The sequence below is a fragment of the Vanacampus margaritifer genome, chromosome 2 (assembly GCF_051991255.1).
Source record: "Vanacampus margaritifer isolate UIUO_Vmar chromosome 2, RoL_Vmar_1.0, whole genome shotgun sequence".
NCBI lineage: Eukaryota > Metazoa > Chordata > Actinopteri > Syngnathiformes > Syngnathidae > Vanacampus > Vanacampus margaritifer.
In genome coordinates, this window is record NC_135433.1 from 6,594,283 (window position 1) to 6,617,714 (window position 23,432).

Genomic DNA, 23,432 nt, shown 5'->3' on the forward strand with positions numbered 1-23,432 from the left:
CCACTTCCTGTTTAACACGGTTCTAGAACTTGCTTCCATTTTTCGCTGTCACCTCCATTTCCTGTCATTGAATATGCATTCATTTTAATCACAACTCCTCAAAAGTTCGTTTTTTACAATGGCCCCACACTGCTTTTTTTCTTCTTCTTTTCTTTTTTTCTGGAGAGCTCAGTATTGTTCATTCGGTAATCTTACCGATTCAACATGTCATCATCATTGCTCTCTTTTTTTTTTTTTTTTTTTTTTCTGTGTGTGCGTGAGAATGTGTGTGTGTGCGTGTGAGTTTGTGGTCATTAATTCACCTAAAACATATTAAAAATCCCATACCGTTCACCTAAAACGAATACTTCAGAATCCCGCTAGAATCGTGAAGTTGTCAGGAGACCCGAGGAAGGATCAAAGAAAAGAAAGAAAAGTCATACTTTTTAGTTGATTGGTGGCTGTTTTTAAACGGATACTTGACTCGTTGAGCCATTTTCAGCAATAAAAAGTTAATATTTTTTCTATAATTAATGTGACAACTTCTTCATGTAGAATTAATACCTTTAAAAACGAATTTGCTGTCGACTGAAGATGACATCACCTGTGCTGAGGAAGTAGGTAACAACCAATCATGACTGAAACCCAGAAAACGGCTCTTATTCTGAATTTCAGCAAAACCTCTTGTCGGACGAGAGTTCTTCACGATAAAGTCAAAGTTACGATAAAGTCAAAACTGCTAATGTATGAATGTGCTTTTTTTTTTTTGTCCGATTTATTTTACCCCAAATTCTTGTCTAACCACAGGTCTACCATCGCTAATCTTTAAGAATGAGACAGGATGATATAAAAAAATATATATATTTTTTTTAAGTATTTTTGTACTGAGCAGCCCTTTCGAGTTCCGTTTGGTGTTGTATGGTTCTCATTGGTTGAGAAATGAATATTTGTTTTTGTTTGTGCGTTGCGATCGCATATCAGACGAGAAGATGATGAACATCAGCTTGAGCCTGCGGCAAGTGGCGACGTCCCGGGGTCAGCGGCAGGAGTGGTGGATCGTCAACCAGACGGAACGCGGACCCATCCAGAAAAATCAGAACCACGACGCGCGCCTGGAGCTTTACGTCTTCAGCGACCAAGTCAGCCCGCCCAGCCTCGGCTTCCTGGCCGGTTACGGGTACGAACGCTCACACGTGTTTTTTAGCTACCAAACACCAACATGGGATTTTCTTGTTTTAGACATTTTTATCTCTACATTTAGCGAGTTTTTTTTTATTATTATTTATCTCTGAAATGCAAAATAAATGTTTTTTTTTTTGTTTTTAATTCAAGTTTTTGGGGGGATATTCAAGATTTAAAAAAAAAAAAAAAAAAACATGTTTGGAATACAAATAATTGCAATGAAAATAAAATTAGACATTTTTTAGATAATCTATAAACAAATCCAAAAATTTGGGGGTCGGGGTGAAAAACAAATTGGAGGTCATGGAAAGACAAAAAATAGTTTTAGATCAATTTTAAGTACAAATTTAGATGGAAAAATAATTATTTTAATTTGTGTTTCAGATGAAAATATTAGTTTTTCTGTTTTGGATAAAAATGACAATCTAAATCAAATCAATGAAATCTTAAATAAAAAAAAAAAGTAATACAGTGGAACCTCGACTTAAGAATATCCCTGTTTACAAACAAATTTAAAAAAAAATCCTGAAAATTATTTTTATATTTTCGAAATTTGAAAGAAATTCAACCATAACATTTTTTATGATTTTTATTTATTTATATATATATATATATTTTGAGGGAATGAGCAAATATCAGTCAACAACAAATCTTTTTTTCTTCTTCTTCTTTTTTTTGGGTGGTGGGCCTGGTAGAGCACAAAAAAACTTGCCAAATGTACAGACTAAACAATAGCAAATTGGAATAACAAATTTGTTTTTTTTTTCTTCTCAAACTGTTAAGAAAATCAAATAAGACATCCCAACACATTTTGTTATATTGGTTAGTAATGGGTAAACATTTGAAATTGGTCCATTTTTTTCCTAGTATTTTGGATGATTTTGTGTGTTTCAGATTTATTTATTTATTTATTACAAAATATCCAAATCTAATAATTTTCGTCTTAAAATTAATTTTTTTTTACAAAATATCCAAATCTAATAATTTTCGTCTTAAAATTATTAGATTTGGATCTTTTGTAAAAAAAATAATCTGAAACACACAAAATCATCCAAAATACTAGGAAAAAAATGGACCAATTTCAAATGTTTACCCATTACTAACCAAATAATCAAATAACAATTTTCATTGCTTTTCCAATAATTTAATAACATTTGCAGAGTAAACAACCGAAACTAATATTTATTTCTGACCATCGTTTTTCCTTCTCATTAAAAAAAAAAAAAAATCTAAACTCTTGTTTTTGGGATGATTTTTGTGTGTGTTTCAGATACAAACATTTTCAAAATATTCAAAAAAAAAATTGATAAACCAACAACAAAAACAAATTTGATTACTTTTGGAATAAAAATGCCAAATGTGGAGACTCAACATTTTTTTTTTTTTTACATTTCCTGATAATATGAAGCGAATGAACAAATCGTGATTATCGTGCGCAATCTATTCTGTCGCCAGCTGAACTCGCCATTGTGTTGACGCTGTGGTCTGATGTGCGCGTGCGTGTGTGTCAGGATCATGGGCCTGTACGCGTCGGTGGTGCTGGTGATCGGCAAGTTTGTGCGCGAGTTCTTCAGCGGCATCTCGCACACCATCATGTTCGAGGAGCTGCCCAAGGTGGACCGCATCCTCAAGCTGTGCACCGACATCTTCCTGGTGCGCGAGACGGGCGAGCTGGACCTGGAGGAGGACATGTACGCCAAGCTCATCTTCCTCTACCGCTCGCCCGAGACCATGATCAAGTGGACGCGCGAGAAGACGCAGTGATGGCGCCGAGCCGAGCCGGGCCGGGCTTTTTTCTCGTCGACGGCCTTTTCCGGACTTTTCGAGCACAAATTTTGCTGGTGCTGATGTCGGCGGACAAAACGACGACTTTCTGTGACCTTGTAAAAAAAAAATAATAAATCCCGCCCCCCGAAAGACTTTTTTTCTAAAATGCTCACGCGAGGACCTCGGAAAAGGGCTTCCCACAACAAATGAGCACAATTCTTCTTCTCTGACTGGAATTCTTGGAACAGGGGAGTGTGCAATAGTTTTTAATGACTGATGTGGACGGCTGCAACACATGAACACGCGACAAACATGTTTTCTTATTTGGGAGAACCACTTTTAATGTCTTTGATTTGATTTGAAGTCTTAACACTCACACACACACATCTTTCTCAGGATGCGCTCTTCTCACACGTATTCGGTCTGTGTGATTACATGAAGGATCCAAAGTTACATTTTAAAAATCGATTTTAAAAAAAAATTGCCGAGAAACAACTTAAAAATGCCCCCAAAAATTGTTTCACAGGACATTTTTGAAAAACAGGCGATATTTTGAGAAAAACGAGAGAAAAACTCTGAACAACCAAAATCTGGGTGAGTTTTTAGAATCATTTCTTATTTCTCAAATAAAAACACAAAAAAATCAACAAAGACGAAGAGTCCAGTTGCCTGATTCAATCTTTATATATTTTATCCATTAATAATGTTACAGTCGGTTAAAAATGACAATAGGCAATTATGCTATTATATCGCAGTATATAAAAGTGCCTTTTTTGTTGTTGTTGTTTTGTTTGAGATAAGATTTTTTTTTAAACTCATTTGCTCCCCAAAACGTATAAAAACGTTCTATTTTAAATATTGCCCTGGTCCCAAAAACGTATATTTACATGTTTTTTTTTATGCTCGAGCATACAGAAAGAAGGCTTCGATGCAGCCTCTGACATGAGGAGGTAGTAGTTATTACAAAAAAACGGCCAGCAGAGTATAAGAGATCAACCAGGGTCACGTTGGGGAAAAAAAGCTATTTTCCCCACTGTTTCGAACAGATTTGTGAATAATGATGAAAATTAGCTATATTCTAATGCTAATTGCTGCAAAATGGAAAGAGACAGAAATATACTTCTTTTCCTGATGAAAGAAGCGACTGATCTTTCTTTTGGTACGTTCCATGTTTTTATAGCAATAGAACACAATATTCTGTTGGCCTTGCGAAATCTGTCAAAATCCAGTAAAACAGCCAGGAGCGAAGGGGATTACTTCAGTGAAAATGGCTGGGAGTGAATGAGTTAATTACAAAATTCAAAGACAAAAAAGTGGAACCAATATTAATCAATTCTTGTTTTTTCAGTCATTTATCTCCCATTTTTAACTTTTTATTTTAAGTGAAGAAGTTTGGGAGGAAAAAAGGCTAATCAAAAAATGTTGAAACACAAAAATTGGGAAATTATTTGGATTTTTAAAAAATTTAACAACTTGATTTTTTTAAATTAAAAAATATATTTTTAAATAAATCTCTGAAACACAAAACATTTTTTTTTTGTAAATTTTGAGGTTTTTTTTTCAAGGCAAACAGTTGAAAGTTTTGGATTAAGATTTAAACTAATCTTTTTATTAATCTATGAAACACAACAAACTTTTTTTTTTGTTTCTCTGCAAATTTTGTGATAATTTTATTTGAGAGAAGCAACAAAAAAATACTTTCTGGTGTGTTTTGGGATGAAACAAAAATCCTGTTATTAGAATTTTTTTCCTTTTTGTGCCTTTAAAAAAGGAAATACAGCAGTAAAAAAAAATTATAAAAATGTGTCTTTTGGATAAAAATAAAATGTGGACGAATAACATTTTAATTTAGGAGAGCCACTTCTCGTTGTTCATTCCGTTAGCCTTGTAGCATAATTGCATGAGTGATTTTCAACATACTGTTTCCAATAAAACAAAATACCAACATGCTCTCTTAAAAATATTTGTATTTCTCTTGTTTTCAGAAAACATTTGACTATGACGTAGGCAACTGCGCTAGTAGGCTAACGATATGCCTCATTTGTTTTGTTTGTTTTCTACTTAACACACACATCTCTCTCAGGAAGCGCTCTTCACACACGTTTTCATTGTATGTGTTACGTGTTGGCTCTGACAAGGACTATTTCAACACACGGCATGACACGTATGTAACGTTTACTGCACAAGGGACGGTGAGTCTACCTGCCGGTGGGCTGGCAAAAGGGAGAAAAAAAAAACATTAAATTGCCAATCGATCATCTTGCCGTTTCCGAATCATGCTGAGAAGAGTGCGAAGTTTCCTGCCGGTGACATTTTTCAAAGAAATAAAAAGCAAAGAAAAACTATGCATTAGTAGGACATTGTAGCATGAGAGAAGCACTTCATTATTGTTCATTTCATTGCAAATACAAAAGAGGTGAAATGTGAACGTGTATGATAATAAAGGCTGTGATGGAAGTGACCAATAAAACCAAAATGGTGCCTCGTTCCACGTGTTTGCACCGTCACACAATCTGATGGATTCCCAATTAGCATGTCCTGGATGAAGCCAGAGGGCAACCATCTTGCGTTGCCACTGTCACTAAAAATACGATTATCGTTGTGTTACGCTACGATCCCTGTGTGGAGTCATGAGAGCCTCTCAAAGAATGAACTCCACTTTGCATCAACCATTTTTACTTGATGGGCTTTGCTTTTAATTCTTTGTTGATGGTTCTAAGTCACAACATAAACAAATTAATCCTTTAGTAGCACTCTGAGATACATTACAATACATTGTAAGAGTAAAATTATAATCACATTCTTACCGATTATATGTCCATGTAGCGCTTGCTTCTCCCAATTTTGTTGCTACAACTGTACGCCACACGTAAGAAACAGTAAATAAAATAAAAAGTTCATGTATCCACTACTCAAGTTATGCAAGTGGCAATGTAAGATGGCCGCCGGTAACTTCACTTCTCCTACGGCGAGTCAGCAGTGTTTTGTGCTGCATTCAAGGAGGGTGGGAAATCGGAAGTTTCCGACATCCGACCAAGAAAAGTTGTTGTTTTTTCTTCACACACACACACACACACACACACACACACACACACACACACACACACACGGTCTCCCGGGTGGGGAAGCGAACCCACGCCACCCGCACGAAAAGTAAGTGACGGTACCACTTCACCACCCAGAGGCCCGGATCGTGAAAAATGCACGCCCCTTTAAAATGAGAGGTCCGAGTTGCTGTAAACTCGGGGATATAAAAAAGGACACCGACTTCACTGACTGGGTGACGTCACTTGACAATAGCTGACATCATTCCCCCCCATATACACACGCATGGAGACACAAACCGTAATGTAATTGCGTCGCTACCTTGGAAAAAAGAGTATTTATCTAAATATGTACCACAAGTCCTTTGCTTTTTTAAAAGGTCGTAAAATTCATGAAAGAAAGTTTTATATTTTCCTAAAAGTTATTTTAGGAGGATAAAGTTGTCAAATCTAGAGGAATAAAACTGTTTTACCTACGACAAGAACATTTTAGAGAGAATAGTACATTCCTTACACAATTAATAACAGTCAAATTTCACTGTACTCTTAATATTCCGTCATACTACAATGCATACATAAGTCATAATTTTGAGAGAAAAAAATGATAGTTTTACAAGAATAAAGTTATAAATCTTAATAAAAAGCATATGGATACAATTACAAAAGACAGTCGAAAAAGGCCACAGATTGGATTGTTTATTGTCGTATTTGTACGGCATATATACATGAGACACAATATTTGCTTTTTCAGGAATGTACACATTGACAAGAGCACAAAATAAATAAAATAAAAAAATCATAAACCATCCCTCTATTATTTCTTTTAAAAACAGAAAACTGACTCAGCATTTTGAGGTAAAATGCTTGAAGATAGCCAACACGCACGCACACACCGCTGGAGGTCGACAAAGAGGAAAGAAATGTCTACAAGATGAACTTTGAACTTTTTGTATTCATTTTGCGTTGGGTCATGCTTTTGGGCCATTATTGGAATTCCCAATCAATTCAAGAGCTATATTGCATACACGCATTTAACATTTTAATTTTTCTCAAGACGCACAAAAAAATGCACACATGCACGTGACAATGAGCAGAAATGACACAACTTCCATACTTGCAATTTAAATTAAAATTCAACTGCAACACCTGCCCAAGTCTTATTTGCAATATCTAATTTTAAATATCTATTTTCTTCACAAGATGGGCCCGTCACGACCGTCACAGCAGAGAGTTGGTGAAGGTTTTAGATGGAAGGAACCGGAGAGCAGGAAGGAGGACGAAGGCTAACAAAGCCCCCCCTCGTACTCATCTTCGTCGGCGGCGGTGTCGCCGCCGGCGCCCCCTGCTGGAGCGGCGGCCGCCTTCTTCTTCTTGCCTCCGCCGCCCGGCACCCGCAGCGAGATGGCCAGCTTGGCGTACTGCGCGGCAAAAGAACGACAACAGCAATTACACGTCTGCCGTCTAAAAGATGGCTTCAATTAGGCATATTTGATCTTCTAAATAAATGACTTCAACTTTTTTTTTTAAAGAGTAAAAAAAAAAAAAATCTGATTAGAATGGTACTTTTTTTTTTGTCATACATTGAAAAAAGTCAACCCATTATTTTTATTCTGTTATAAGCAGTACAAAGAATGGATGGATGGAAAATAAATTCTTTCAATATTTCAAATATAAATTTTAAGTTACCCCTCATTTTGTGCCGCTCAAATATAAAACAAATTTCTAAAATCTTCTTTAAAAAACTAAAACACTCCTAAAAAGCTTTTGTTTTTTACACTAATATGCTAAAAAAAATGACCCCCTATTTTTTGCTATACAAATATTGCCTTGGAAAAAAAAGAAAGAACGCTACTTATCTAAAAAAAAGAAAGCCATTTAGTTTTTACATAGTGCTAAAAAATAAAATAAATTTTGTTTTAAAAACACACCTTATTTTATTTGTAATATTTATTTATATTTAAAAAATACATATAATTTTTTTTGGTCCCCCCTTTTTTTTTAAATTTACTTCTAACTTTTTTTTTGTTTACAAAAACAAAATTAATTTTTGTTCTATTGCATAAAAATATGAAATTATACATATATATAAAAAAGAAAACTATTTGAAGAAATTAGTTAATGCACACAGAAAACAAACAATAACTTTATACGGACATTAGAGATGGACCGATATGCTTTTTTTCAGGGCCGATACCGATTATCGGTAACTATAATGCCAACTCCCAAATAGCCACAAATTCGCGGGCTAACTGTTAGCTCACGGGCTAACTGTTCACCCACACGCTAACCCCGGGATAACTCCCAAACAGGGGCTACAAAAAAGCTATTAGGTTAGCCCGCGAGCTAACCGTTAGCTCATGGGCTAACCTAATACCCGTCAATTCGATAATAGCCGCTAATTCGCAAGCTAACGGTTAGCTCGCAGGCTAACCATTCACCCGCACGCTAACTCCCAAATATCTGCTAATTCGCAAGCTAAATGTTAGCTCATGGGCTAACTGTTCACCCACACACGTTAACCCTGGGATAACACCCAAATAGCTGCTAAATCCGCGAGCTGGCTAATAGCCACTAATTGTTGCTTATTGGCTGTACAGCACTGCACAAGCAACCAATCAGATGGTGCTGTGGGCGGGCCAATGCTGCAGGGAGTCAACAGCCGCTGTCTCAGAGCAAACTGAGGAGAAAAGCGCCCATCGGAGCAAAAATAACATTTTTTAATATATCGGCCATCAAAACAAAAACAAAAAAAAAGTCAATATTCATAAAATGCTGAATATTGGTGCCGATTACCTGCTGGGCCGCTCACAGCAATCATATTGCAAATCATCTTTTCCCCATTGAATTGAATGGAAATTGCGTTATTTCGCCACCAGAGGGCAGTATAAGACCTGCATTCATATACACACAGAAAACGCTGACAACCGCTCAGTAAGATGCAGTGGCAACATTAGCCACTTTTTGCAAAGGACTTTTTTGTTTTGTTATTTTGTCTGTCCGCATGTATTGCAGCACTGTTTGAGTTCAAATATTATTATAATATTAACATGGACGCTATTTGTTAGCCTGTCTATGGCGTTTTGCATTGTGAGTTAGCATTAAGCTAGTAGACTAAAGTTATGTGGTTGTTTCATGGAATGATCTTGTTTTTTTTTGTTTCTTTTGACAGTAAACGTGAAGTGGGAGTGGCAATAAAGAGCTTGTGCGCATAGCTCAAAATGTTTCCACTACCACTGCCTTTTATTGAATTACATTTGCATACAAATGATTTTTAAAAATGGCCATTTGAAGCGGAGACGCGTCTGCGAATGTACTTGAAACGATGCCACACTACACAATATTGCGGCGTATGACGAAGGTACTCACATCGTTGTCCATGTATTTGAGCAGAGGGGAGTTGCACACGCGGTACGCTTGATCCTCGTCCTGCTCGTCGTAGCCCTGCAGCAGCGTCTCCATGGCGACGCAGTCCTCGCTGCCGCTGTAACCTGGCAGGCTGCACAACCGCCCCAAAAAAATGCATGACTTTCAAAGGGACATATTAGGAAAATCGACTTTTTAACTGCTTGTATATAAATTGTTGCGGCGCCAGAGTGCAACAAGGTAAGCAGAGCTGCAGAGTTGATAAATGTGCGCATTGGCCATCAAAAACGAGTGAATTCAACTACAGAGTTGATGTTAAATATAACGTATTCTTTATTTTGTGTTATTGTGATGTAAGAATGTGAGAGAGCTTTTGTTAAGACACTTGGAACATTTTATCAACTATTCAAAAATGAACGCTTCCCACCTGTAACTCTCCCTGACACACTTGTCAGCCGCCACGTAGTCGCCTCGGTGAAGGTGGATCAGCACTTGGGCCGTCGTTTTCTGAACAGAAACAACGTTCATTCAGAGCTGTTTATATTATAGCAAATTATTCTAACCATTGATTGCTTGTGTTGGTACGATAGTTTACCTTGTCACAATGGAGGGGAGACAAAATACAAACGAATGAGATGCTTGCAAATGCTATAAAAAAATTTCATCACATTTTCTATTGTAAAAAAATAAATAAAAAATAGAAATGTTTTAAAAATTAAATGTATGCTGTGTCAATGTCGTATTTATATATATATATTTATATTAATCACAAAAAAATATCGCATTAATCATGAATTAACGCAGATTAATCGCACTATTAATTTTGATCATATATTATTATTTTTTATTTATCAAAAAAAATTCCCGCCAAATTTGAAGAGCACGGTTATGTGTTAATTTTTTTTACATTTTAAGTTATGAGGACGTCTTCAACATTTATTGATCCGCTGCACACGCTCATCCTCCTCTTTTTCTAATCAGTTAATTACTTGCATATTTTAAAATGGAAAAAAAAAATCACCCCGATATTTTGACATGAACAAATATTCTAAATGTGATATGCAAACATTGGTTAAATGCTTTACTTTAATGCATGTAATTATGTTTATTGCTCAAACACAACCTGTGCTACCTTAAACGTAGCCATCCACTGTCACGCTTAAGGATAATCTATGGTCAAAATTAATAGTGTGATTAATCTGCGTTAATTCATGATTAATGCGATAATTTTTTATGATTAATCAATTAACGAGCATATATATATATATATATATATATATACACACACACACATACATACCAAAAGTTTTTTAAATGTGTGAGAAGGCATATATTTTTAAATAACGAAAATGTATTGAATAAAAATGAATACATTTAAAGATTTTTTTTTTACCAAAGATTATTTGCATGATTTTTTTTCTTTAAATTGAGATGTCTTAAAACAGATGTGGTGCCACTTTTTCCATTTTGAAAAAATGAAAAGATTTTTTTTTAACTTAAAAAAAATAATTACAACTATATATGTATGACTAAAAATTATTTGCATGAGATGACTTAAATAAATAAAAATATTTAAAAAATAATGCAATTAAAAAAATATGAGCACATATTTAATATTTATATTTTTAAAATTCTAAATGCAATGCATGAGACATTAATCAATGAATTAAAGATATTGTCAAAATTGTTTTGACATGTTAACATTTGTCACTTGTATGAGAGTTACAAATGTGACTGAGAACATTTTCTGTCAACGTTATAAGAATTTTATGACAGCTCCACCAGAGATTATTCCAAAAGTGAGAACGGCTTAACTTGTACCAAAAAATTCATACTGACCAACTGTTTTTGCCTTGACAGAAGTCTGCCCTCCAAAAACATGACTTTTATTTTATTTAATTTTATGTTGAAAGAAGCTGACCTTGAAGCACATTGGAAAGTTTTCAATCTCCTTGTACATGTTCTTCTCCTTCTGCAGCGCCACGGCAGCTTCGTCCAACCTTTGTGCACACGCGTACGTAAACGTTCAACACTTCCATTACCAACGAAGAAGAAACACACGAATGTGGCACCCTTTTACCTTTTTAACCGCACCAGCAGCCTGGAAGCTTTGCCCAGCAACTCCACAGCCTGACGCAGACGGTCCTCGTTCTAAATACAAATGAATTCATCAGCAATTCAAACTCATCATAACCAGATGAGAATACAATCGCTTCTTATGGATACCTCAAAAACACCAGCGGCCTTCTGATACAAGTCCACTGCTTTCTCCAGGTTGAGCGGCTCGATCAGCCTGCGCAAATTAAAAGATGCGCTCGGTATATCACTCTGGATAAAAAGCCTCCTCACAGGACACTTCATTAGGTACACCTGCACACGATAATTACGTGGCATGTGAAAAAGTGATTTAACTCATGAGAGTCCTCATCAAGTGTGAAATTACACAACCAGAACTATTCTTCGAAATGTGTCTGCTGAGTGAGTCCTTCTGTAGTGCCACTAATTTACATAATCCCGCCCCCATAGTGTGTCAGCCCATGACTCAGCAGCTCATCCGTCGTTTCCGACTCAGAGCCAGATCATATCATCTTGTTCACTTGGGGCCACAATCACCACATTCTACTGTAGTATTTGTGACTTTGAGTGTGTGTGGCTTTCAGAGGCGGGGCCTGGTCTGGTGAGTGACATGGGTGTCAGCGGGAAAAAAAGAGTGCAGAGATGGCTGGCTGTTAACGGGCTAACCTGTAAGCCAGTCTGCGTGGTTAGTCCCCCTAAAATTTGAGACATTTTCTATCAATCACGCATGTGTGACCAGGCATTTTTCTGATTTTTTTTTTTTTTGAACTGTCACTATTGATTATTTTTTTGTTGCTGGCAAATTTCTACTCCACACTTCAGCCCATTTATCAGAAATACAGTGAAAATGAATGGAAATATGAATATTTCGCATGTCGGTTTACAGTGTGCATCCCTAAATTTCCTTCTTGCACCCCCTAAAATGTCAGTTTAGGAGCCACTGTGCTACTATATTAAAAAAAAAAAAGGTTTGTCTAGAGCCGTGGTTAAAAGGTGACTTAAAATGTTGCAAATAAAGTTTTATTATGGCAGCAGCAAAGACTCTAGATCCAGATCCAGGCAGATCCATATTTGGTGCCAAGTCAAGTTTTTTGTTTTTTGCACTTTTCATACTGACTTCCCAGCACGATCCAGCGCCATGGCAGCGGTGTCAGGCGTCCCGTTCTCCATGTACATCATGCACGCCTTCTCGATGTACTGGATGGCCTCGGGCATCTTCTTCTGCTCTTTCATCATCATGCCCGCTTGTTCGATAGCCCTGAGGAATGCAGACATGCATAAACGTTTGAAAAGAAAAACAAAAAACTAGCACATCGCATGTGTGCTAAAAGGATAAGAAGACACTCACTTGGCAGCGTGGAAAAGCCTGCGGGGGGGGGGGGTTAAGTTAAGGAAAGAAAGTAAACACAAGTGGGAATGTCAGGTTATCGACTCAAATGACTTAAGGATACGTTTTGTTCTCCGTGTGATACTCGGCCTCCTTCAGGTAAGCATCCTTGGCTTGCTCGTACTGCTTGGCGTTCTTGAAGCACACGGCTGAAAAAAAATTGGAGCATTTTCCCTCATTTGCAATCAACATCAACAGATTGTCAGGTGTCTCTGAAAGTTTTTTTTTTTGAACTGCTAATCCTGTAGTGTGGGGTGTTAAGAGGTATTTTTCCTCATCAATCTCATTGGAAAAGAAACAGGGTTGCTCAGATAAAAATATGCACTGCGAAAAATATTTTGCCCCCTGCTAGCGCTATTTTGCCGTGAACGGCTCTAATTGGTCAGTCGGCAGACTGAGTCATGCACTGGCCATGGTTCCTGCGTCACTTCACCCCCTTTGTGTCTTTTCACTACATTTTCGTTTCGTTTTGCCCCCGAAATAGGCTGCAGTCGTACAAAGCGGGTTTGGGGATTAAGGAACCATTTTAACCATTATTCCACGAGCTAGTACACATTCGCTGCCGCACAAATTGTACTTGTAGTTCTAGCGCGATTCACGGCAAAATAGGGTTAAGTGTCGAGTTACAAGTCACGGCAAAATATCGTTTTTCATTTTTGTTTTTTTCCCCTTAATCATTACCTGCTTTAGCGTATTCTGAGGCAGCGCTGTCAAAATCCGGCTTCCACTTTGTCAGGCTTGTCTTCAAGCTGCAACAAATCATGCAATTCATAAACAATCGATGACACGCATTCATTCATCTGTCAGTCTGTCGCATGAAATCACAACAGTGGCCCTTTAGCCGCCACTAGCTAGCACCAAACGTAATTTTTAGACGCAATGTAGCGACTCGCGCTTACCATTTCTCGGCTTTGGCTATGTGTTCGTGGGCTTCGTTTATTTTCTGGGCAGCCATGCTGTTGTTTAACGTCTATGCGAAGGTGGTTCGGTGATGGTTCGAGTTGCCTTGGACGGTCTGTCGTCGATGTTTGGATTAGCTGGGGCCACACTGGTGTGACGTCACTCAATTGCGCAGACTACGGGAAACGCCGAGTGAGAAAAAAGGCGACTACGCGCTGTCTAGCAAAATTACTATCAATAACTATTTAGTCGACGATTACATAGATTATGAAATTAATAATAATTGACAGCTGTAGCAATGAAAATATATTACAATTTATTATTTCAATTATTGCGTCAGAATAAATTAACCCACATTAATTGAAAAAATGTGGCAAATCACACTGGTAGAAGTAGGCTACAGATACTGTTGTGTAAAACAACAACAACAATAACAGAACACTGTTCCCAGACCCAAGAACTGGCTCACCTATTTCCGATGTACTTTATTACAAAAATAAAATGTTCGTTTAGTGTCAAGTGTGTACAATACTTGAACTGATAACTTGTCACAATCAGATTAAAAAACAAACAAACATTTATTTATTTTAATTGTATTTATTTATTTATTTATTTATTTCAGATTACTCGGGGAATTTTTGAATGCCAAAGCTGGTATTTTTTCCACGGGTACAAGACAATGCATTGGCTGCAAATCTTAAACATTTCTCTTATTGTAATCGGTTCATGTTCTGCGGTTGAACTCTCCAACTGTTACATTAAAAAAATAAAGCATGTTATAATCCGCGTCGGTTGAAAAAAAAAAAACAAATGTCAGGAGTAAGAAAAATTAATACTCAAGTAAAAAGTAAAGATTGTTCGTACTTTGTTCACATGGTTTCCTCGAAATTCTTTGAAAATACATTTATAAAATTATTTAATTATTAATTTTGTACATTTCCGACGGAACCGGAAGCAGTTTGGAAGACTGAATGACGTCACCGCCCTTCGGCGTCTAATGGCTGGACAACAACAATCCTCAACGCGAAGCAAAGTTGCCCAAACTTCCCAGGGGACTAAAAAAAGTTTCCACTAATAAAAAGTTTAAAAGTTGTGTTCTTTCAACTTTTAATCACAAATGTGGAACCGCTGATGGATCCGCGATATGACAACCGGCGGAAGGCCGGCGGCGTCAGCGGCGGGAGCTTCTCGAACTCGTCGCCCGCTTTAGGGGCTCAGTCTCGGCGCAGGAAGATGCCGCCCAGGCCCGCCGACTTTAAGCTTCAAATCATCATTATCGGCTCCCGCGGCGTGGGTAAAACCAGCCTGATGGAGCGATACACCGACGACACCTTTTCCGAGGCCTGCAAGTCCACCGTAGGTGAGGGGCGAGAAAAAAAAAGTCACCTTCTTTGGGTGACTTTTCGAATCACAATACAGTAGTCGGGCTCCGTCTATTAACCGGAATTGGACTATGACAAGGGCCCCGTCTATTACAAGTAGTGAGGATCTCTCCCAAAAAGTTAGTCGTCGTCTATTTTCTGGAGGTGGGTGTTGTTAGCGGGGTTGTTGTAGAAATATAATATAAATACAAATGTAATCTGATTAGCCGGCGCTAACTAACAATAGCTAAACCGTTTTTGAATATCAATGTGGTTGTTGTATTGTGCGTTGTAGTATGTCCTACTCCCTCATGTGACTTGCTGCATGTTTAGTCATAATTTAATAGTGACAGAAGGAAAATGGATTAATGTGGCCAGCACTAGACGTCCTGAAATTGGATCTGCATAAAATAAAATATAATTATTGCATATGGTGAGTGACTGAACATGAGTGTAAAATAAAATGATTCCACACCTTCAATGTCATTTTGAATGTTCTGATGTAGATGTTGACGGTTAGATTTTCAGTTCCTGGTTTGTTGTTTTGAGCAAAACAACTCAGCAATCAGTCATCAGTGTCCAATCCCAAAATAGTCACCCGTATGCAGACAGCCGCCATCATAACAGAGCTCCATTTTATGCCCTGACATTCTGTTCCACTCACCAAGCACCTTTACAATTGATAAGAATTTTTATAACAGGCCTTGATTTATGAGTTTATTTTGTTCTGTGACCATGTTGGCAACTCAAAACTCCTCAAATCAGCTTTCCCCAATTAAATGATTGGACTTTCAATTAATCCTTTCCAGCTGTTGTGCTCCTTCTGTTGTGTGCGCTTTGGACACCAGTGGGTAATCAGACACAAAAAAAAAAAAGAATCACACCTAAGCGACTAAGTAAGCTACAGTAATAATAATAGCCATTTTTGGAGAAAAAAATAATTATATATATATATATATATATATAGTTATTGGTCGATATGTAGTTGCACTGTTTGTGTTTGATTAAATGCCCAATAAAAGCTGTTCGTGAGCCCACCTACAGCATTTTGCATTGTATGTTAGCATCAAGCTAGCTGACGTTCAAAGTTATGTGGTTGTTTAATGCACATGTAATTTTTTTGGTGTTTTATGCAGGGGACAGCCAATTAATTGGCCGGACGATTTAATTGGCTGATATTAAAGCTTTTAACTATGATTTATTTTATTTTTTTACACACTTTACAACATAAGACAAAGATCAAGATAAGACCAAATACCCACACCCTTGGAAAAAAAATGTAATTCATATCTTTATTGTTAGGGGACAGAAAAAAATATTTTATTCACTTTGTCTTTTTTTAAATTTTTTATTAATGAGCAGATTAATTGGTTATCGGAATTTTATTTTGCCATATATCAAAATTGGTCTCCGAAAATCCATATTGGCCGGGCCCTAGTTTGATGTCTAGTTTGCCAGTGAACTTCAACCGGGCGTGGCGCTAAACAGCTTGAAGCCTCTTTTTTCAATGAAAGCATCGTAGTGGAGTTCATTGCAACCATACAACACTCATAGCTAAATAGTTTGCTCACAAGTTGCATGAAAAAACTGCCAATTGTACGTCAAGCTAGCACTGTAAATGCTGTTTTCCTTCTACTTAGGAGTTGATTTCAAAATCAAGACGGTGGAGCTGAGGGAGAAGAAGATCCGGCTGCAGATCTGGTGAGCGCACATTTTCCGTCTTGTGCATGTTTCGTCTGTGTGTCACATGCTCCAACACATCACGCTCACACCACACACGCCACTGCTTAATACTATTATATTGTATTCTGGCGGCATGGGGTGCAACAGGATATGTCTCGGTGTGTCACATGTCAACATTTTCTTTTGCTTGATAGTCATGAAACGTGCCTATTAAATCACAAGGATCGTATTCTACAGTAGTGTTGCCCTAAGAAAGTGTGCTTAGCTTAATGCTAACAAACAATGCAAAACACTAGGGGTGTGCCAAAAAATCGATTCTCATAAGAAACGCGATTTTCATTTAGTACGATTCCGAATCGATTTTAAATCTCCCAAAATCGACTTTATTTAAATTATTTTATACTGTCTTGCCTTTATTTGGAGTGCTGTCCATGTTTTACCCAATTTGGCCACTTGAGGGCAGTTTGGTTCCACGCGGTCTAATAAACTGTTAAGTTGTAGCCACATTAGAGAGTAGAAGGAAAAAGTCACGAACAAGTTATTCCAATAAAAGTTGTTTTTTTGCAGTGTGGAGCTGTTTTTTATGTGATAAAAGTGCCGCCAGTAGCGCGCTAATTAGCATTAGCGAGTCAGACTTGAGTAGATCATTACAATTCCTTGCACATCTATTGATTGAAGCAAAAATCATTGTCAATCAAATCATTTTGAATAAAAAAATCGTTCTTAATCGAAAATCGATTCAGAATCAAATCGCAGACCCAAAAATCGGAATTGAATCAAATCGTGAGACATTCAAAGATTCCCGCCCCTACAAAACACCATCGATAGAGAAAATGATTTGAGGTGTGAATGTTTTGAGTTATGAGCATGGTCACAGAAGAAATTCAGCTCTTAACTCAAGGCACAATTTATTTGTTGAATACTGCCCGACCACCTGCACAATCTGCAAATTGTGAGTGCGTCGATGTTGCATGTGTTGCCACCGATGCCACGCTTGTGTCATTAACACATCTTTTCCTGTCAGCTAACACCCCCCCCCCCCCACATCTGCGCCCCTCCCCTACCTTCTATGTGTGCTTTGTAATGTCGAACAGCTTCCATCACAGTCTCACCCTCACCTCCATCTTTATGTGGTGGCGATGCCGTCTAATATCTCTGCTCTCAGGGGTGCTGCAGGTACAGTAACGCTTGAAGTTCGACTCATATGATGTGTCGTTACTTGGATAAGGACATATTATGGAATAATTACTAGGGCCCGACTGATATGCATTTTTTTTAGGCCGATACCGATTTTTGGCAGAAAAAAATAAAAATACAGATTGCCGATTAATCTGCCGATTATTTAAAAAAATATATTATATATATATATTTAATGCACACTTTTCAATGGGTATCAACCATAATAATTAAAACAATAAGAAAGTGAAATAAAAATAGAATTAACTAAAATAATAGCAACTGAAAAAACGGAACAACTGACTGTTCCTGTTCACTTTGACCTCTTGGGGGCACTGTGGCGCTTCCATGGTGTACACACTTAAAGTGAGTACAGAAGAAAGTTACGATTGAATTTGAACTTGATTTTCACACATTGGGAAGAATTTGTGCCTTTACTTAGTGTTATCTTCCCTGTGGGTATGTGTTCCCACAACATTTGCGTGTGAATATTCGTTATTTGAAAGAAAAACACTCACTCAAGTCGATGCTAACTTCCTGTTAGCATTTGAATGGGATCCTCCCTTGGCTTTTAGCATTAGCGCTAGGCTAGCGATGTTTCAATAATGAAGCATGTTTTATATTGCAAATAAATATACAGTGGATGTAATTCCTAATGTCGTGTGTTTAATTTTACAGTTAACTCCAACTAGGATGTCATTAAACAGCTTAAAGGACGCTTGGGGGACAACAGAATAACTACAATAACATACGCTACACACTTGCTAGTTGCTAATGCTACGCAAGCAAAGTGCTGCATTCGCGGTACTTGCACAGCGTCGCAAACTTCGGCTTTCTTCAATAAGCCAAAATAATCAGCCATTTGGCCCAATTGGCCGATTATTTTGGCCGATATTTGAAGGCCAATAATTGGCCGATTATAATCCGTCGAGGGCTAATAATTACGTTTTAATGTAGAGTATCTGCTTCCAACAAGTGTAACATTAAACTTGACATTTTTGAAAATGTGAGTGAGTCGGTATTGGTTTGGGTATTTTGTATGAAAGCTCTCCTTCTTGAGCTCGGTGTGAAGTGTGACTCACTTTTCTTGCGAATGTGAAAAGGGACACGGCGGGCCAGGAGCGCTTCAACAGCATCACGTCGGCGTACTACCGCGGCGCCAAGGGGATCGTGCTGGTCTACGACATCACCAAGCAGGAGACCTTCGACGACCTTCCCAAGTGGATGAAGATGATTGACAAGGTGATGACACTTCAGCAGCCGCATCCAAATTATGTTGGGTTGCTTTACTCACCAGCCACTAAAGAAGAATACAATTGAAAATTCAATTGTTAAGAACGTTACTTTAAAAAAGTAATTAGTTACAGTTACACATTACTTGCTTTAAAAAGTAAGTGAATTACTTCATAATAAAGTAACTCGTTACCAGGCAAAGTAACTTTTTTCACTACTTAAAAAAAATCGTTTTATATTAAATAATTAGGATTTTTTAAAAATGTTTTTTATTATTATTATTACTATATTTTATATACAAGGAATTCAAATCATGTCTAGGCTATATAGGGTGTTTATTTATTTTTGTGAATGTTTGTCAAATCGTCAACAATTTTTTTCAAAATACTGTAATTAGAATCAAAACAATCACTGCAATACTTGAGCTCACATTAAAATATGTAAAAATGTGTAAAACAATTTTTTTTTAGGTGTATTGATTCTAAATTAAAAAAAAAACCATTGCAATTAAAATACACTTACTGTTACTGGCATACAACAAATTAATATATTTAAATATTGGAAAATAATTCCTAAAAAAATTACATTGAAAAAAAACTGTTTGAAAAAATAATAGTATAAAATTACAGTATCATCATAATCAAACAAATTAAAACTTTTTCAAATTTAAAAGTCCTAATTGCTTGCTGTTAAATTAGAAATAACATAAAATTCATTTCATTGCTGTCATAATCAAACAAGATTAAAACGTATTAAATATATATATATATTTCTAGTCTATTAAAATTGCTTATCATTTCAAGTTTATTAAAAATAAAAAATATTTAAAAATAAACTCTTTACATTAAAAGCAGTTTGAAAACAAACATGATAAATTCCCATCTAACATTTCCCAGCATTTTACAACCTTAATCAAAACAAAACTTTTCAATGAATCCCTTTCTGCGAGCGTCACACAAACATGAGCGTCATTATCTTTGTAAAGGCAGAATTTCTGTATCAGATCTCATTAGAAAGTAGTGTGTGTTCCGCCAGAACATTTTCAACAATGCATTTTCTAAACAATGTCTCTTCTTTGCCTTGTACTTCAGTATGCGTCTGAGGAGGCGGAGCTCCTCCTGGTGGGCAACAAGATGGACTGCGAGAGCGATCGTGTCATCTCAAGACAACAAGGAGAAAGGGTGAGTGCTTTGAAAGGAACTCGTGTCCCTCGTCAGTATTTGTTTGTTTGTTTGTGACGCTAATGCTATCCTGTCTGCGCGTGTCTCAGTTTTGCTCTCGGATAAGCGGCATGCGTTTCTGCGAGACGAGCGCCAAGGATAACTGTAACGTGGACGAGATCTTCCTGAAGCTGGTCGACGACGTTCTGAGCAAGGTGAGGGAAATTGTGGCGAGGTAACCAAAGGCAAGACTACTTGAGACACTCGCAACTTTTAGTGGGTGAACTCAATTTCTGCCATTTTTCACAGAAGAGTTTTAAGCTTTATGGCTGCAATAAAATTTGGGGATTTATATCTTGGTGATTTAAATACTAATGATTACTTCATCTGATTGCTTTTTTTTTTTTTTTTACAGAAATTGTGTTTTTTGTCACATTGTTTTCCAAACAGCTGTCAAATATATCAATATTTTACAAAATATTATAAAACTGTCACTCAAGCACTACTTCCAGTACTTTCTGAATATTTTGTCAGCCTTGTTTTATGGGCAAAGCCAATTGTGCTCTGATTCAAAAACACAAAACACTCTTCTCTTTTTTTTTTTTTAGTCTGTGTACGAGTTTGGCACTGGTTCTGGTATGCATTCATAAAAAATAAAAATAAAACTTAAAATTTTTTATTTATTTGTTTACAATAAATCAATCATTGAATGAAAATTTAAAAAGTAAAATACAAAACTAAATTACTACATTTTAATGAACTACTTTTGGGGTTTTTGGCTTAATCAATGTACACAATTGACTGGATTACAGAACGTACATTTTTGTATGGCGCTCATATTTTTCCCATTTTTGTCAACAGTTTGGCCCTGGCTGAGTTCAGATGCCTTTTTAGTGGTTACTACATGCTATGTCCGTTAGGGATAGACCGATAATCGGCCCGGCCGATAATCAGCACTGATTTTATGAATATTGGTATGGGCCTCTTTTTTTGTTTTGATGGCCGTTATATTAAAAACTGTTATTTTTGTTCTGACGGGCGCTTTTCTTCTCCGTCTGCTCTGAGTCAGCGGCTGTTGACTCCCTGCAGCATTGACCCGCCCACAGCACCATCTGATTGGTTGCTTGTGCATTGCTAACAGCCAATAAGCAGCAATTAGCGGCTATTGGCCTGCGAGCTAACCGTTAGCCGAGCTAACAGCTCATGAATTAGCAGCTATTTTGGAGTTAGCATGCGGGTGAATGGTTGTCCCAAATTAGCGGTCATTAGCCCGCGAGCTAACCGGCTAGCTCGCAAATTACCGGCTATTAGGTTAGCTCGCGGGCTAACCTAATAGCCGTTTTTTAGCGGCTATTTGGGAGTTATCCCTGGGTTAGCGTGTGGGTGAATGGTTAGGCCGCGAGCTAACAGTTAGCCCGCAAATTAGCGGCTATTTGGGAGTTAGTGTGTGGAAGCCACATTAGTTGGTCCAAAAGCTGATGACAAAGAAAAAACCTTTAACATGTTGCAAATCACAAAAGCTGTTTAATAAACATGTTCTTGAAGGCATTTAAGCAGTCACGTGCTGGAGTTTTCATTATTATTTTATTATTAAAAATTTTGACACCAACTTTTTTTTTTCCTGCAAATGTATATCGGCTTCAAATATCGGTTAACTGACTCCCTGACTACCGATAATTGGCATCGGCCCTGAAAAAAGCGTATCGGTCTATTTCTAATGTCCGTATAGAGTTATTGTTTGTTTTCTGTGTGCATTAACTAATTTCCTCCATTTTTGGCCTCATCTCCAGATGCCGCTTGAGGTTCCCAACAAGGAGCTCTCCGGCAGCGTGCTGTCCCTGCAGCCTGAACCCGAAGTGCCTCCGGAGTTGCCTCCACCTCGCATGCGCTGCTGCTGAGACCCCTCCCCAAACCCCCACCTTTTTATCCCCGGCAAACCTAACTCAACTCTTTACATCCTTCCGCTCACACGTGCAGTGTGCCAAACTGACCTCGAGGGGGCAGCAGCGATTTGGAAGTTGCAACTTAAAACACTTAAGCCCACCCACATCCTTCCACCTTCGCCCCACTACATGTGCACACATATACATACGTGCCTTTGAGGTAGCGAGCCCCCCAATGCCCCCCTTTCTTTTAGGGCTCCTTCTCTTCCTAATTCAGCTCACCCCATACCATTTTTTGTTGTCTCGACAAAAGCACACTTGGTTATATTTTTTTGAATGTTGTAATGATGGTAAAGTAGCAACTAGGTGGTTGTTATTACGATAGTATTACATGGACAAAATGTTCAGGAATGTGTTTGGAAATGAAGCTGACATGCAAAAAGTTGACGGTTCTAAGAGGAATCAGAGGCACATGTTTTTACAGTGAGGGAACGAGTTCATTGTTTTGTTTTTTTGCCTACTCCAGTATCAGGATGCACGTAAAAAAAAAAAAAAAGTCTATGCATATAATTTCCCCCAATGTTTAATGTTCTTTTCGCATTTGGGTCCTTTTGTCACCTTATGTTATAAAACACTATTCCCTGTGACATGGTTTCATTTAAAAATGAGTTAAGTGGGGTACATGCGTACCGAAAGGTCAAATTTCAGCATTTTCAAAGGCCTGGTCATGTCATGTTATGTGTGAAGTCACAAACTCTGATGTGTGTGGTCATCTCAAGTACACTACACGTCGTAACTACACTTGCCGATACCCCCCCGTTTGAGTTTGCTTTAAACATAGTTCCAGAAGATAGAAATCGGTACGTGTGGACCCCATTTTAGCAATCTATCGTCCATCTCACTAGAAAAAAAAATCTGTTTTCATTTCTATATCTGTTACCTTTAAGAACGCTTACAAGCTTCTTCTCTTTTTTTTTGCCACTAACCATTATACCGTTTCTTTTTGCTCTATTAAATAAGTCCAAGATCCCCGAGGGGTTCGGGCTTCTCGCTGCAATTTGGATTTGTTGCTATTTATAACTATTGTGGCATTGTTGGACTAATGAAATTAAATATGTCTATATTTATTACCAGATTCATGTGGTGGCCTGTGTATTGCTTTCTACATTTTGTGCCTTCCTTTGTGCACGTGTTTGCGCTAATCGCCTTTTTCATGCACGCTAACTTGTTTCTGCAGA

At 37.5% G+C, this 23,432-nt stretch overlaps 3 protein-coding genes across 3 annotated transcripts in view; 2 read left to right on the forward strand and 1 right to left on the reverse strand.

Annotated features, from left to right (window-relative positions):
• The window catches only part of piezo2b (piezo-type mechanosensitive ion channel component 2b), a 90,299-nt gene extending 84,901 nt beyond the window's left edge, over nt 1–5,398 (forward strand). The window contains exons 51-52 of the mRNA XM_077558302.1: nt 961–1,156; nt 2,673–5,398. Of these exons, the coding sequence (XP_077414428.1) occupies nt 961–1,156; nt 2,673–2,925 (449 nt within the window). The 3' untranslated portion in view covers nt 2,926–5,398. The remainder of the gene's footprint in view (nt 1–960; nt 1,157–2,672) is intronic.
• Nucleotides 5,399–6,653: 1,255 nt separating this feature from the next.
• Nucleotides 6,654–13,875, reverse strand: napgb (N-ethylmaleimide-sensitive factor attachment protein, gamma b). Its single transcript, XM_077559473.1, has 11 exons — nt 13,698–13,875; nt 13,480–13,547; nt 12,863–12,947; nt 12,760–12,777; nt 12,529–12,669; nt 11,562–11,628; nt 11,416–11,486; nt 11,257–11,335; nt 9,763–9,842; nt 9,339–9,468; nt 6,654–7,390 (listed from the first exon to the last, which is right to left on the reverse strand). Exons 1-11 carry the CDS (start codon nt 13,751–13,753, stop codon nt 7,256–7,258), a joined length of 930 nt encoding a protein of 309 aa, XP_077415599.1. The 5' UTR covers nt 13,754–13,875; the 3' UTR covers nt 6,654–7,255.
• A 796-nt stretch (nt 13,876–14,671) lies between these two features.
• On the forward strand, nt 14,672–23,329 carry rab12 (RAB12, member RAS oncogene family). The gene is made up of 6 exons (XM_077555866.1): nt 14,672–15,058; nt 16,700–16,760; nt 19,022–19,160; nt 20,243–20,332; nt 20,422–20,526; nt 22,102–23,329. The coding sequence occupies exons 1-6, from the start codon at nt 14,830–14,832 to the stop codon at nt 22,207–22,209; spliced, it is 732 nt and encodes a 243-aa protein (XP_077411992.1). The 5' UTR covers nt 14,672–14,829; the 3' UTR covers nt 22,210–23,329.
• Nucleotides 23,330–23,432: the final 103 nt, after the last annotated feature.